The sequence below is a fragment of the Macrosteles quadrilineatus genome, unplaced genomic scaffold (assembly GCF_028750875.1).
Source record: "Macrosteles quadrilineatus isolate MER2022 unplaced genomic scaffold, UCM_ALF_1.0 Scaffold_2__2_contigs__length_208266976, whole genome shotgun sequence".
Lineage (NCBI taxonomy): Eukaryota > Metazoa > Arthropoda > Insecta > Hemiptera > Cicadellidae > Macrosteles > Macrosteles quadrilineatus.
Genome location: NW_026542595.1, coordinates 44,121,801 through 44,139,003, shown reverse-complemented (window position 1 = coordinate 44,139,003; position 17,203 = coordinate 44,121,801). Strand labels below are relative to the sequence as shown.

General features: G+C 38.6%; 1 protein-coding gene across 1 annotated transcript in view; it reads left to right on the top strand.

The window, feature by feature from the left end:
* The first annotated feature begins 1,867 nt into the window (after nt 1-1,867).
* The window catches only part of LOC128986227 (sestrin homolog), a 56,671-nt gene continuing 41,335 nt past the window's right edge, over nt 1,868-17,203 (top strand). Inside the window, exon 1 of the mRNA XM_054406458.1 lies at nt 1,868-2,124. Within this exon, the coding sequence (XP_054262433.1) occupies nt 2,098-2,124 (27 nt within the window). The 5' untranslated portion in view covers nt 1,868-2,097. The remainder of the gene's footprint in view (nt 2,125-17,203) is intronic.

Here is a 17,203-nt window from a genome sequence, read left to right as displayed (position 1 = left end):
CTACAGCTTCAGAGCCAATGTATGGATGTGGCGTGATGTTCATTCAAATTCTACTATGACCTCATTACTCTTATCATGTTAACATTTAACAAAGATAAATAACTCTGCTCTGTGGTCTACCTCCACGATGTTTATTTGTCATCCTTTGCTTGTCATGTCGTTTTATACTGCTGTACATACTTGCTGTACATACTTGGACTCGTTCAACACAATCGTTTGTTACTCACGATAATAATTTATCGGCTATAAAGGCAAGGGGGTTGTTTAAGCTGTTTTGTTTCACGATTGATCCTAGTTGGGAACAACGAAGCCCCCCCCCCCTTAATAGTCTCTCGACCAATTGGTTTATACGAGCACGAGTCATCACTTTGTGATAAAGAATAAACAACCTTAACCACAAAGTTATGACTGTAAATAGCCAACAAACAACCTTGTTTGTCTGTGTGGCTTTTATTGGGCCCAATGTACTTTGAGTGTTCGGATGAATATTTCTTCATTTTCATTTCATTGCTTGTACAAGTGTGCCAAATTGTATGTATGTTTATCATATTTACTGATAGTTTGGTTTTGTTGTGAAATAATAATGCATGTAGGCTATAGTTAAACTGACAAACACGGGTTCTCACCCCATACAATCACGCCGTCATGCGCTGAGTTTGATCAGCACTTTAAGTTAAATGGGAGCTATCCTGGAGCTATGCACCGCGTGAGCGACTCGGCGATCTCTAAATCGCGACAAATCGCAGCTTCAAAAAATGTGTCGCGCGCGGTTCAAGTTCTCTTGCTTGGATCAAATGGGTACGTTTATGCACCGCTACAGTCGCGGCGCGACAGTTGTATTTTTCATACTCCACGTGGTATATTCTCCATATATTGATACTACCATATATTAATATGATATAATATACATTTCACATATATTGATTAACGTCAAATATTAATATTTAAATAATTTCTTTACCCTTTATTTTTAACTAGCTGTACCCGCGGGCTTTGTCCTGGATGAAGTTCGTTCGCTACGCTCACTCACCTTTAGGTTGGAGCTCGTTCGCTGCGCTCACTTGCCTTCAGGTTCGCTACGCTAACTCGCCTCCAGGTTGAAGTTCGTTCGCTACGCTCACTCACCTTTTGGTTGCAAATTAGCTGTTGTCATAAATTAGGGGAAATTCGCTAAAAAAAGCTGCACCCTGTTGGTAATCCTTGTAACTTTATTGCTATTGAACATCATAGATCAGAACCAACTTGTTTAATTGAAACAGCTGTTAAGCTTCATCAATTCCTTTTAAATATGAAAAATCATAAGGTTAACATGGGAAACTCCAGAGCCACTGGAGTTATAAAACATTTTTATAAAACAAAGTGATAACTTTGTTTTACTGGTGTGAGCAACTTTGCGCGACTGAACTTCTTTTAAAGTTCTTGTGTCCAAATTAGAGAACGCAATTATCCTTTCATCGAAGTCACCTGTTTACAAACAGCAGCTGCAATAAAATTTATATTGCAAGTTACAGTATTTATACAGGTTTTAGTGATTTACCACAGTTAATAATCTGTTCATTATTAGAGATAATGAACACAAACTGTAGTAAAAACTTAATAAGTTGTATTATTGCTACTACTGTAATTCTACAAATTTTTAAAATGCTACTTTGACTTTGACAGTTCGTTTTGACGTAAGTGACAGCAGACAGCTCACAAAACAAAACACGGCCGCCGGGCCGGTGCATGTGTGTGTGTGTAGTCTGTAGCCGCCGTTGCCAAGAGACGAGTCAGGTGATGAAACTGCGCCTTGTCAGCCAATAAGCGCGCAGCTACTTTCCCCCACTCACCCGCCGCCATCGACCGCAACCATATGATCGCTCGCCTCCGTTCAGTCAGGTTCGGGTCGAAGCTTGGATCAGTAGGTTCGAGAGTTCGGCGCCCAACGCGCGTCATCTAGTCGAGTTACATGTTTGAAAGGACGTATTTTTTTCAATTAGCCAATTTCGGATTCAGGTAGTGTCTGTGTGTTTCCTTGGAGTGACCATTAACGGCCTAACCATTCCCATCCCCAGTGCCAAACCGGACGACTCGTCCGGCGCCGCTACCCCTGAGGACATGGGTCACCACCAGCCACCTCAAGATGTGAGTAACCCAGTTACACCGTCTTGCATGTAGTCATGGCAGTGAGATTACTTCAGTACGCAGTACAGTACCAAACAATCCAACCTATAGATTACTTAGTTGCGCAGAATCCATAGTATTTATTAAGTTTAGACAGTGGCCTAGCTAGCTAAGCTAAGCATAAGCTTATAAGTTTCTTTGGACCGCCTCGTTCGAGGGATGTAAGTTTGTTTACTTAAGTATACATTTATTAAGGGTTGTATGATGGCTATTTGGGGAGGAGGGTCAGTCCCCCGCTGATGAATTATCAAATTTTAGTGTTGGCCTCTATTTTTAGATAAGGCTGCTCATGACATTGTCAGCTAATTAATTTTGAATCGAATATTTGACAAAGTTTAAGGTTAGACCAAATTTGTGAAATTTTGAGTGGGTGCAGTTCATCCGAGTTGTATAGGCTTTTGGTTTTTTCAGACTCATTATTTAGAGCGATAAGGCCAAAAAACTTGTAGTTCATCGGTTCAATAGATCAATCAATTTACATTCATAGGATGTAGCCTATCTCAGTAATATAATAACTTAGGCCTATAAAACCATAAATAAGTTGGGCTTTGTTTATTGGATATGTTCATAATTTACTGTTGACACAGTCAAACATGCTTTATCAACTAAGTCAAACTAAAAAGTTTTACTTTCTATTTACTCCAAGATTAATTACTTAGAGGATGAATTATCAAATTTTAGTGTTGGCCTCTATTTTTAGATAAGGCTGCTCATGACATTGTTAGCTAATTAATTTTGAATCGAATATTTGACAAAGTTTAAGGATAGACCAAATTTGTGAAATTTTGAGTGGGTGCAGTTCATCCGAGTTGTATAGGCTTTTGGTTTTTTCAGACTCATTATTTAGAGCGATAAGGCCAAAAAACTTGCAGTTCATCGGTTCAATAGATCACTCAATTTACATTCATAGGATGTAGCCTATCTCAGTAATATAATAACTTAGGCCTATAAAACCATAAATAAGTTGGGCTTTGTTTATTAGATATGTTCATAATTTACTGTTGACACAGTCAAACATGCTTTATCAACTAAGTCAAACTAAAAAGTTTTACTTTCTATTTACTCCAAGATTAATTACTTAGAGGGGGTTTTATAATGACAAGTTAACTTAAAAAAGTTAGTTCTGTGTCAATGTATAGACCGACGATGTACGGCTTTTATCTACAAATTAACTAACTGTCTCGTGACATATTTGATTGCATTCTTTGATTCCTTAATTAAGTTCCTTATTTAGTTAATTATACGTGTAGATATACACGGACAAAAATAAAATACAGAAGGATAAAATTATGATCCTAAGACTTACAGGACCACATGGAAACGAAAACTCAATTAAGAAGTGTCTATGACGATTTCCCCATTCAATTAGTTATTTATTGGTTATTTTGTGGTTAAATAATGTTGCTCGATCGCTTTGAACTTGTTAGGTAAGTTTTGGTTTTACTTATCTGTTATTAAAGTAGTAAACTTACTCTTGTCAAGCTTTTTAATAGGCATATTTTTAGTTAAGTAAACACTAATCTTTTGAATAAAGATTGGTGTTTAACGTTAACCGCCAGATTAATTAAGTTTAAATTAGTTTATACACCTGAAACGACAACAAAACATGTAGGCTACTAACTGTGGTAAGCATTCAAAATACATAGTAGGCCCTATAAATAAGACTCCAAAAACCTGTGACCGTTTGGCGTTGATATAATAAACACAAGTCCAACCTCACGCTGTGCCCGACAAAAAAAAGTTTGTCTCTCAAAATGGATGTAATTTTGTTATAACTAACCCGTGAGGTAGACTAAAACAATGGTAATGAATAATGTTTCAGTTTAGTCGTGAGTTAGTAAATAGTTATTTGTGTAACTACTGCGCAAATTTCTACTTCAAAATTTAAACGAATTGTTTGGTTTTTTTTTCCTATGGGGACATTAAAACTAAAAAGTGAATCGGTCCCAGGCCCAGGTCTCAACTGTAGGTTACCACCTGCGGCAATACTAAGCTACTTCCCTATTGAGATATTCCCCAGAATTCAAAACTTAACCATACTAATTTGGCGACTTGGCTTGGTTGATACCTGCAAATAGATGGATATCTGTATTTTAACTACAGTAGACATGCAATGGATTCCGTCACATGCAACATATATATTAAGCATCAGGATCTAAGGAGACTTCATGATCAAAGCTAAGCTAAGCTAAATGAACTATTATGAATAATTGTTAGCTTTGTTTTGTGTATAACACAAGAAGTAGGCCTAGCAAGGTCAACGATAAGATAAATAATCAACTAACTGATCTTCTGATTTTCAGTGACAAAACACTGAAAATACACCCTGAAAACACTGTCGGCGTTTTAGTGAATGGATAAAAATAATGGTGAAATGTAAAATTTAAATCTAGTGATCTCCACAAATGATTAGGCAACTATTGTTGTTTGTATGACGCATATTTCTAGATTTGTTAGGACAGCTCTACAACTTGAATGCTGCTTATAGTACTGTATTTAAGATTAGGAAAGGCAAGGTGTATATTTATTGTTTTTTATCTGTCACAGAGTATGCCATCTTTGTAATTTCTTGTAAAAATAGTGTATACCGTATAAATAAATAAACATTTACAAAACTAGCCCCATGTTTTGAAACGTACGAATAAAGAGAACACTAATGCAAATACCTTTATATTTGTCTTATTGAAATAGCCTACTGAAATTACACACGACCGCAACTTTTGTTTTTGTAAAGGTTAAACCTTGTTGGTTATGCATAGTGGCTGAAAAGTAAATTGCACCCCGCTTAACTTTTAAACCTTTTGAGATATTTAAAATCGGTTTGCGGCAACCTTCTTAGAAATGAGGGGCTTCAGTAATTAATTATGGTTGGTATTGAAAAATTTCCCCTTAGAGGGTAGCTCGAAATTTTCAAATGTCAAGTAGCCCAGAGTCGAGATTGGTATCATTTTACAGACCTTGACAAAACTAAACAATTGACATAAAGAAAACCAAAATCGGACCAATAATAACAAAATGGCGTCCTAAAACGTTTCAAATCCAAATAACCACGAAGGTGGCTGAAAATTAACTTGCACGGCATCTTAACTTTTGAATTATTTGAGATATTTGAAATCGGTTTGCGGCAACCTGTTAAGATATGAGTGGCTACAATAATTATGGGTAATTTTGAAAATTTTGCCCTTAGTGGGAGCGGGGTGTAGCTCAAAATGTTTAAATAGGAAGTAGCCTATGGTCTAGTTTGGTATCATTTTACTGGTCTTGACAAAACTAAACAATTATCACGAAGAAAATAGAAATCGGACCACTAATAACAATATGGCAGTTAAAAATTACTATTAATAACCATTGTCTTAATAATTTTTAGCTGCCATTTTCTTATTAGTTGTCTGATTTCTATTTTCTTTAGCACCTCGTATCCAAACAGGTTACCGCAAACTGATTTCAAACATCTCAAAAGGTTTAAAAGTTAACGGGGGTGCAAGTTAATTTTCAGCCCCCATCATCCGATTTTTGTTTTCTATGTCAATTGTTTAGTTATGCCAAGATATGTAAAACGATACCAAACTCGACTATACTTGTTGCCATTTGAACATTTTGACCTACCCCCTACCTTCGCTACTCCTAAGGGCAAATGTTTGAAAATTAGCCATAATTATTGTAGCCCCTCATTTTTTAACAAGGTTGCAGCAAACTGATTTCAATTAGCCTATCTCAAACTATTGAAAAGTTAAGGGCACCCCCGTTACGTTACCAAGTTACTAAGTATTAAAGTACCAAAAGTTACTTTTCAACCACCCTGCATACCAAACTAACTGACCTTTAACTAGCATTTAACCCTATAGCCGCCTCACCCAGGGCTAGAGTAGCCCTGCGCCTCACCGCCGTTGCGCGCCGTTTTTTTTCAACCCGTTTCTTGAACGATCCTGCTGTAGCTAGATTTAGGGCCTACAGTATTTATATTTACTTCCTGGTTTTACTACTGGATGTTCTCTAATCTGCTAATGTAGGCTATTCCGCTAGTGTTATTGTTATATACTGAACGAGAATAAAGCTCGCCCCGTTTGAACTGTTTGAAGAGATAAAGAGTGTGGGAAGAGTTCACCGATAAACAGATAAACGTAACAAAGGCAACGGCACAAGTTAGCAAAGATGGAAATAATAAATTTGCTGTATCTGTGTGGTTACGTAAGAGAGAACAGAAATAGAATTGCTTATACAGCTTGGTCGTTGGTCGATGTCCTCCTCAGGTCGGCCCGCTCTGTTGGCAACACTGTCAGTGCCAACAGCTGATTGTACATCTTCAGTACAACAGTTGGCAGCAGTTTTCGCTTTTTATGACTTTTATGAGCGTTTAGGCCGGGGCCACAGCAGCAGGCGGTTTTTAGCCTATTCGCCTATGTTCTAATGGCTATATACATCGATAGAACAGACTACTGTAGGTGAAATTTATTTCTCTTCGCACCTTGCCACTGTGGCAAATATTATACAGCGGCTGGAAGTGGCTTGTCATCTACTGGACCTGTCATCAGGTTACACTGTCACTGGAGCTCTAGCGAGCCCAAACTACATTTTTATGACCAAGAGGGTAGTCTTGCATGTTTGCAACTTGGAATTTTGTCATCTTGCCTATGTGCTGTTCTGGTGATTCCATACTTTCTGTTCACGATTTTTCTTTAAGTCTTGTTAAGTGCCTTGTTACGCTATGGACATGTTGAAGGCTGGCTAGGAATTGGTAATCTTGCAACCTTGTGACGATCTTTCCTAGCTACTGTATCTACATCGAGCTGTCATCTTGTCATGTGACAACGGTTGGGACAGAGTACAGACAGTAGTGCAGCAATGTTACATTTAGCATTACCGGTATGTAGCAGCTCTTGTCTCGACATGTCAGCAGTCAGCAGTCCGATGCATGATGCATGCTGTATGACTCACAGCGCACATCTGGCTCGCACCACTCACACTTGCGGTGTCAACGACCTACTCCACTCTACTCTCGTGGAAAATTCCATCGCTGATAACAATTTTATACGCGCTTATCACCACTTAATCCGCACGCCAGGTGAAAGTCAGTAGCAATCATGCCGCAGGGTCGTGTCTCATGTCTGGTGGCTGTTCTCTTTACTACAACCGCAACGCCCGCTCCGATCTCAACTCAGCGCATCGAAAAATTCCATATACAGTACTCACTCCCTATGATTTAATTAGTTTTTGATTAGCAACTATCGATGAATATATATATCCAAAAAATACCTTAGGCCCCGCCGGCCCCGGGTACGATACGAGCGGCGAGCGGTAACCTGAGCGGCACGTAAACGGTGGTGGTAGCTACGATACAAGCGGCACATTTATAACGCTCATCAAATTTCCACAGTTTTATGAGTCAGTTTAGTTGAAAATGGTAAACTATGCTTACCTGCAAGACGTATTGCAACAATTGTTGCTATCTGAAAATTTACTTTACTTTTTAGTTTCGATGTCCCGTAAAAAAACAATTCGTTTACATTTTTGAAGTGGAACTTTGCGCAGTAGTTATGACAACGAACTAACACAATAACTACAATACAACACACAAATAACACACACAAATAACTATTATTTATTTCCTGGCCTTTTGCCAATAAGGTTGTTGTTCAACATGCCAGCCCGAACATTGATTGAGAATCTTCTCATGCCAATAGGATGGGGGTTTTCAGCTGCCCACGTATGGTTGTTTCGGGAATTATAAATGCCATCTCGAGTAAATGTGGACTCGTCTGAGAACAGTACATTTTCTACGAATCTTGGATCTTCAACAATTTTGTGTAGAAACCATCTAGCACTGTTCACGCGACGTGGATAATCGTCGGGATACATGGCTTGCACTTTGTGAAAACTGTACGGGTAACCCGTTTTCTTTAAGTACTTTCCAAACAGAATAAGAACTAGAATCTACTTCACCTGCTACCGATCTTGTTGTTGTTTTTGTGAACAGAACTCCTCCCTCATTTTTGAACCGATTTTGATGATTAAAGTGTCAAAAAAATTGCCCTGATCTGTTGCAAAGTGGTTTTCATCTTTTGAACGGGATTAGCGATCATTACGGCCGCTTCAGTGCTTGCTCGAAATCAGTGCACCGCCTTTAACTTATATCACAGAAAACTTATATTCAGTTCGATTGACAATCGGTGTGGTTTGCAGACTCGGTGGTTGTATTGATTCCCCCAGTTGGAGTGGGACACAGTTCCCTGGATGAGGACTAGGAGTGTCAGTGCTGGAGAGTAGACCTTGGGTCCAGAACCGGTCTGTCCAAACCTCAACTCTACACCCTACACACACCTCACACGTGTGTTGTGCTCTCTCTACTCTCTGGTAACGTTCAGTTGTACATCATACACCCTACATACACCTCACACGTGTGTTGTGCTCTCTCCACTCTCTGGTAACGTTCAGATGTACATCATACACCCTACACACACCTCACACGTGTGTTGTGCTCTCTCTACTCTCTGGTAACGTTCAGTTGTACATCATACACCCTACATACACCTCACACGTGTGTTGTGCTCTCTCTACTCTCAGGTAACGTTCAGATGTACATCATACACCCTACACACACCTTACACGTGTGTTGTGCTCTCTCTACTCTCTGGTAACGTTCAGATGTACATCATACACCCTACGGCCTACATACACCTTACACGTGTGTTGTGCTCTCTCTACTCTCTGGTAACGTTCAGTTGTACAACATACCCCACACCCTACACACACCTCACACGTGTGTTGTGCTCTCTCTACTCTCTGGTAACGTTCAGATGTACATCATACACCCTACATACACCTCACACGTGTGTTGTGCTCTCTCTACTCTCTGGTAACGTTCAGATGTACATCATACACCCTACACACACCTTACACGTGTGTTGTGCTCTCTCTACTCTCTGGTAACGTTCAGTTGTACAACATACCCCACACCCTACACACACCTCACACGTGTGTTGTGCACTCTCTACTCTCTGGTAACGTTCAGATGTACATCATACACCCTACGGCCTACATACACCTTACACGTGTGTTGTGCTCTCTCTACTCTCTGGTAACGTTCAGTTGTACAACATACCCCACACCTTACACACACCTCACACGTGTGTTGTGCTCTCTCTACTCTCTGGTAACGTTCAGATGTACATCATACACCCTACATACACCTCACACGTGTGTTGTGCTCTCTCTACTCTCTGGTAACGTTCAGTTGTACAACATACCCCACACCCTACACACACCTCACACGTGTGTTGTGCTCTCTCTACTCTCTGGTAACGTTCAGATGTACATCATACACCCTACATACACCTCACACGCTGTGCTCTCTCTACTCTCTGGTAACGTTCAGTTGTACAACATACACCCTACACACACCTCACACGTGTGTTGTGCTCTCTCTACTCTCTGGTAACGTTCAGATGTACATCATACACCCTACATACACCTTACACGTGTGTTGTGCTCTCTCTACTCTCTGGTAACGTTCAGTTGTACAACATACCCCACACCCTACACACACCTCACACGTGTGTTGTGCTCTCTCTACTCTCTGGTAACGTTCAGATGTACATCATACACCCTACATACACCTCACACGTGTGCTGTGCTCTCTCTACTCTCTGGTAACGTTCAGTTGTACAACATACACCACACCCTACCTACACCTCACACGTGTGTTGTGCTGGTAATAATAATAACTGGCTTGGTAGTTGAATGGTTATAGTGCTCACCACAGTCAAATATTGCCGGTTCGATCCAGAGAAAAGTCAGTAGCTTTTGATGGTTTGAATCTCTTACTCCTTTTTGCACTCACTCATAATTGGGTTAGGCACCTAGGCGGCGTCCCCATTTCAATTAATTGATTATTGATTATAGCTGGCAAGCTAAAACAAACTGTAAATCACAATGTTACGTGCATGCTTTGCCTACATGATGACTCCAGTTCCTACCCTGTCCGACCTGACACATAGCCTGTTCTACATGTCATACATCTGCATTTGAACATCCTCTAGTCTATGAATGTTCTAGGAGACGCTTAATACAGAATTGCCACCCCACGTACTGTATCAACACTACAGTTTATACAAAGTAAAAGGAATTTGTTGTTTTTTAGCGAATTTCCCATATAGGGAATAAGCTATTACCGTAGTACTCATGGTAAGACCTGGACGCGGGACCGATTTTTTTTTCGTTTTGAGGTCCCTAGAGGCCAAAAACACCATCCGTTCAAATTCATATATATATATATATATATATATATATATATATATATATATATATTTATATATTTATATATATTATTTTCTTGCATTTTTAGAACTACTAACGAAACATGTCGTCATGAAAAATAAAATAATTACTAAAAGGGTACTTTGTTATATATGTTTTAATTTTATTTATATATATATATATATATATATATATATATATATATATATGTGTCCGTCAGCACGATAACTCGAGCAAAAATGATCCGATTTTGATGAAATTTGGTACAAACGTGTAAACGTACGTTTATTCGAACGAGTTCGCGATCCAGCATGATCGGACCATGGGAACGGGGGTTTACGGGGGGTTTTATGGGGTAAAAATAGGTTTTTCCCATTTTTGACCCAAAAAACATAAAATTTAGCAATTTCTTTCCAAACCATTTTGTAGAGCTTAAAAAAACAAATAATTTAGTATATTGAAGCGTTATTATGCGCCTAATGGTTACGGAGAAAATTCCAAAAATTGTAAATTTAAAATTCCCATGTTATTCTTATGGAGAATAAGTAAACTGTTGTAGTTTGCTTGTTTGTGAACATATTTTGATCAAATTTGGAAAATGTTTTTATTTCTTACTAACTATTCACATTTTACAAAAAAAAAACAGTTTTACCCTCCCTGATGCAGCAAACCTAAGTACTTGTTAAACTAATTCTATTTAAATCAAGAATAAATGTTATATTTTTAAGTAGACATTTCAGTGTAAATCCAATCAGTCAAATGGAAATTCGCTTAGTCTGCAGGTTTGCTGCGGCGGGGGTATTTTTATTAAATTTATACTACGAACAATTCTATTGTAATTAACAAATTATAGTGATTGATTTTATTTATAGTGATTGTATTGCGGATGTATGTGTATAAAGAGTTTTCTAATCGTTCCTGGTTCCTATCCTACTTTGGCCTTTTGCATTTAAGAACAAAATGACACTCCGTAAAATCGCCCAATCGCCTTTTTAAAGTGGATGTTTTTCAAATCAAATTATCGTTTATTCATTTTGTACACAATATACATGAATAGTGTCAATACAATAATCGTGTCAAAACTAAAATTTTATACAACACGTAATTACGTAAAATATTTGTGTTTAGGCACTAAACGAGGTACAGTAGTAGTTAAATTAAATTTATAATGCGTTTGTTTGTAACTATGCCACGTTAATGAAGAAAATAGGGAGTATATGTTTAAATTCTTATTATTTACTCTCGCAATGTTAAAATGAAATATTAAATACAGTAACTACTGTCACGCTTTCGAATCCGTTATTTTTACAAAGGAGAAGACGGGCATTGTTTATGACGTGCAAATGATGCAATGAGGTTAGCACTGTGTGATAGTGATGGACAGTCAGCATCCAGCAACAGGAGCAGTAAAGTGGAGTGGTTTGGCGGAGTGAGTGTGTAGTACGACTATGGTAGTACAGTAGTTGAGAATTTAGATAACGGCCACGTGGAGCGGTTGAGTTGCATCACACATTGCCTTTGTGTTCAGCGGCTACTGAACTTCACTTAACCACTACCCAACCCTCGTATTATTGTCAATACATACATGCACAATAAAAACACACGCACGCACTATCAAACACGTCGCGCTCACATTGACCCATTCTAGTATTTTATGACGACGAGCAGAATAGAATACACCAGTTCGTAACAAAAAATCCCTTGTAGGCTAATAACAAGACAAAATTATGATCACCCTGGTTGATTATAGTACAAATAACAAACTACACAGCTCACCTATGTAGCTAACAGCAACCTGATCAGTAGGTCTGCCTATCAGAATGTTTGTGGCCAGCACTCAAACAGTACAGTATATTGGTAATTTATTGTCAGCAACAAATAATTACAGTTAAGTAAGTGCATTCCAGCGAACAATTATTAAGGTCTATGTAATTAGGGGATTTCCCTATCGGGATGAAGCTATTACCGTAGGTGGCACGGTAGTGACCTTGACCTGGGACTGATTTACTTTTTTCCATTTTGATGTCACTAGAGACCAAAAACACTATTCGTTCAAATTGTTATACGAACATTGTTATATATTATATACTGTATAGGTTTATACGTCGCGTAAAATAAGTACAGTATACTGTTGTAGTTTGTTTGTGCATCGATATATTTTGATCAAACTTAGCAAATTTATTTATTTTGTACTAAGGTAATAATATTTCACTAAACACATACTTTAATAACCCCCTGTAGCAGCAAACCTATGCACTTGATACACCTTATATCATCTGTATATAGATTTAATTAAAAATTGAATCAGGCGAATAGAGAAATTCGCTTAAGTCTGCAGGTTTGCTGGGGCGGGGGTATAATATACTCAGCTCAGTAACAATTAACCAACAAACAACAACAATTAACCAGTAGCCAGCAACCGAGCTCAGTCAAAAACAACACACTATAATAGTCAACATCAACAAACCAGTTCAGTGTTACAAACAATATACTGTAGTCAGTCAACAAATCAACTCAGTATCAAACAATATACTGTAAGTCAGTCAACAAATCAGCTTAGTAGCAAGGTAGCAATCAATGTTCTAATGCTCTAATCAACAATTCAGCTTAGTAACAATCATTAATATACTCTAATCAACAAATCAGCTCAGTTACAAACAATATACTGTAGTCAGCAACTCTGTTCAGTATCGTATAGAAACTCTGTGCTAGCAGTGCACTATCGGCGAGGCGTGCGAAGGCGAACACGATATTGGACTCGGTCTGATCGCGCCATGATTCGTTTTCGTGCTCGCCTGGGCTTCCTTTTTTTGTCGGTTTTTGGGACGAATCAAAGTAGACGAGCAGAGGCGAGTGCCGGTTAAAATATCCACCATCAAGCATGTTCGGCGAACATGGGGGGGCGTGTACTGGGCGAAAAGGGCGAGCTCGTGGTCTACGTTCAACGTTCGGCAGTATTCGTCGTCGCAACTCGAGTCAAAAATCCGGAGATAGTCTTATAGTGTACTGCTAGCAAAATCACAGTGGTGGGTGACTTCCAGGTTGGCAACACTGTATCAGGACAGCTTGTAAGCCTGGTCACGTATCAAGGTCAAACCACTGCCACCGACCACCACGACCTACTTGTTTCAGTTTCAGGCAGTGGCTTCGTTATTGCAGCGTGGGTGTAGCCGTGTAGCTCGTAGTTTTGTGCAGGGGAACTGGTAGCTCTAGCAGTGACCTTGAACTCCCATCTAGATAAAGGACAGAGATGTCACTCTTGTCAGCACACGCGACAAGCCACCGTCACACTGCACTGCAGAAACACATAATAATATGTGATACATGTCTGTAATATCAATAACCAAACCGTGAGGGAAATTCAGAAAGTTGGAAGAGTAGCCCCTATGTAAGTGCGATTCAACCGTGATAAAGCGTATACTATAGGCGTAGCCGTAGATCATCCAAATTACCGATTACAACTTTTATTACTTACGCCTCTTTCACACGAAGCGGCGCGCACCGTACGGCGTCCGCCGCGCGGCGCAGCGCCGGACAAGCGTGTGTCTTCACACTATAGTACGGCCGGCCGCACACCTGATACAGCACGGCACGGCAAGGCGAGGCGAGACGTCTTTGCCTCGCCTTGCCGTGCCCGATGGAGATTTGAGATGCATACGGCACAGCACGGCAAGGCGACTTGAGCACCCACATGGTCGATCCCATGGTTTCAGTAAAGTGAGATACTGTGTGTTATATGAGGTTGTTTGTACATTTTGTGACACTTTGTACTACACATTTTGTGAGAATGGATGCAGAAGGCGAAGAAGACTGAAGAGGCTGCTGCCATCGCTGCTAAATGGTACCATTGACTGTTGTGTTTATATAGTCAATGATGGTACCTAATGAATGTAATGGATGATCTCCCTAACAGAGAATCGTGGGTGCATCCCATCAACCAAAAAAGGAACTTGAAACCATTCATTGCATAACTAAGAGCAGATCCGGAAAAAATCATAATTACTAATCGTTGGAAATGCACACTGATTTTGACAGGGGCTGTCACTGCGCTGAACGTGCTGTCGATCCTCGCGCATGCGCACATAGTTTTGCCTCAAGCCTTTTGCCCGAAAGACGAAAATTGAAAAGGCAGAACAAAGCGCCGTACGGCGCTGTTTTGCCGTGCCTTGCCATGCCTGATGATGTGTGCGGCACCCCCATTTGAAATAATAGAAATCTAGTCGCATAAGGCGCCTTAAGGCAAAACGTCGCGCCGTGCCGTGCCGTGCCGCATCAGGTGTGCGCCCGGCCTACGGTTTCGTGCGGCGCGCGCCGTACGGCACTCCTAAATATTTATTATTTTCTGTTCAGTTATGGCTTTTAAATGAATACTCCACTTAAAAGTTCAAATTAAATGAATAGGATAATTTAAATATAATAAACTAGTGCACCTGTTGCTCGAATTTGAGCAATTGCAAAATATTAAAGGAGTTTTTTTACGAATAACTGTCACTATTTCCGTTGACGTGTGAGAGTCAACTCAAAGATAATGTAACCAATCACTCCACTCCAGTTATCGAAACTGGAAACGAACTCACTCTGAAAACGAACGCTCACTCGACTCCATCTATCGAAACTGAAAACGAAAACTCTTGTGTGTATCATGTGTGTACTATGAACAGCTGTAATTAATACAAATTATTCGTCCGTTTAACTAAACAAAATCTTGTCTTCATAAGATATACATTGGGATTTTGATGGCCTGAGGGGCAAAGCCCGAGGACTTTTACTACAGGAATTGGTGAAAGGGAGCGTGTACACAACAAATACTTAATTTTGACACATCGTTTGTAAAAATCGGTTCATTATTAACGGAGGAGTAGTATTTCGTAGAAATCACCTTCACGTATTATACAGGGTGTTCATTTGAAAACTTTCCATATCTGTTGTGTGCAAAGGTAAGGCTTTTAACATTTGTTTGTTCTCATTTCCCCCTAATTTGGACATGCCAAATCCAATAAAATTATTTTCAATTTTGAAAAATGCCCCAAAAGGGCCCAATTTGGGGGGTAGGGGTGCTTTTTGAGAAATTTTCAAATGTAAACATGGGTTGTGTGATACATCAATTTAAAGGTCTAATCACCCCGATCATTTTGGTGCAAAAAAAGTTTAGTTATCTTTAACTGTATTTACAGGGTGGGTCAAAACGTATTAAAAAAGGACTTTGAAGTTAAGTACCGTATTACCCTAACTACTGAACGGAACAGCGCCAAATTTCTTTCCAAACTTATTCTTGAGCTACTCTTTAAGATAACTTGTAGTAAGGGTATTTTCCAAGTTATTTTCTAATTTTTAAAAAATCCCAAATTTTAAGAATAAAAGAAAGCTGAAAACTCAAAATTCTTAAATAGCAAGGTATAACAAATTTCATACCACGTGAAAGGTCCTTTTTTAACAAACATTTTACGTATTTAAGTTTTCTTTCTATCTCTTACCGTTTAAAAATTGCAGTAGAAAAACATAATTTTCTATGGTAAAATTGTAACTAGTTTTCTAATAAAACAGCCAAAATTCGTCAATAGACACATTAAATGGTGCAATAACTGAAGGAAACAATTCATAATTATTTTTAGGCAGATAGGCAAATACGTTTTACTTTGTGAAAAACAAGTTTTATAGCTGATGAGAAAAACCCAAGCGTGGGCCGCTTTCTGTAGTACCATTGACTAGTCAATGGTAGTATTAATTTCAAAAGTACCATTTCCTGTCGTACCTAATCAAATATGGTGTAAACTTAAAAAAATAGACTTTATTTTACTTATTGGTCATAACAAAAGTGTTTCAGGATAACTGCAAAGTGTAACAATAGATATCCAGGTAAGACCTTGAGTCATATGGCTGTAAATGATTTAGTTAGGAAGTTTTCTGAAACTGGCTCAGTTACCAATGAGAAAAGAACAGGATGAGGGGTCCAAGATGAATTCTGACACACGTAAAAGTAGTCGATCAATTTGTTATGAATCCTACTACATCGTTGAACAAAGTGCAATGTGTTTTATTAGAAAACTAGTTACAATTTTACCATAGAAAATTATGTTTTTCTACTGTAATTTTTAAACGGTAAGAGATAGAAAGAAAACTTAAATACGTAAAATGTTTGTTAAAAAAGGACCTTTCACGTGGTATGAAATTTGTTATACCTTGCTATTTAAGAATTTTGAGTTTTCAGCTTTCTTTTATTCTTAAAATTTGGGATTTTTTAAAAATTAGAAAATAACTTGGAAAATGCCCTTACTACTAGTTATCTTACAGGGTAGCTCAAGAATAAGCTTGGAAAGAAATTTGGCGCTGTTCCGTTCAGTAGTTAGGGTAATACGGTACTTAACTTCTATGTCCTTTTTTAAAACGTTTTGACCCACCCTGTAAATACGGTTAAAGATAATTAAACTTTTTTTGCACCAAAATGATTGGGGTGATTAGACCTTTAAATTGATGTATCACACAACCCATGTTTACATTTGAAAATTTCTCAAAAAGCACCCCTACCCCCCGAATTGGGCCCTTTTGGGGCATTTTTCAAAATTGAAAATAATTTTATTGGATTTGGCATGTCCAAATTAGGGGGAAATGAGAACAAACAAATGTTAAAAGCCTTACCTTTGCACACAACAGATATGGAAAGTTTTCAAATGAACACCCTGTATATAAGTATTCGTCATATCTGAAAATATTGTATTCTAGAAGTTAAAAAAATGTTTCATTACGTATAAATTACTAAATTATTAATTTAATACTAAATATTCTCCTC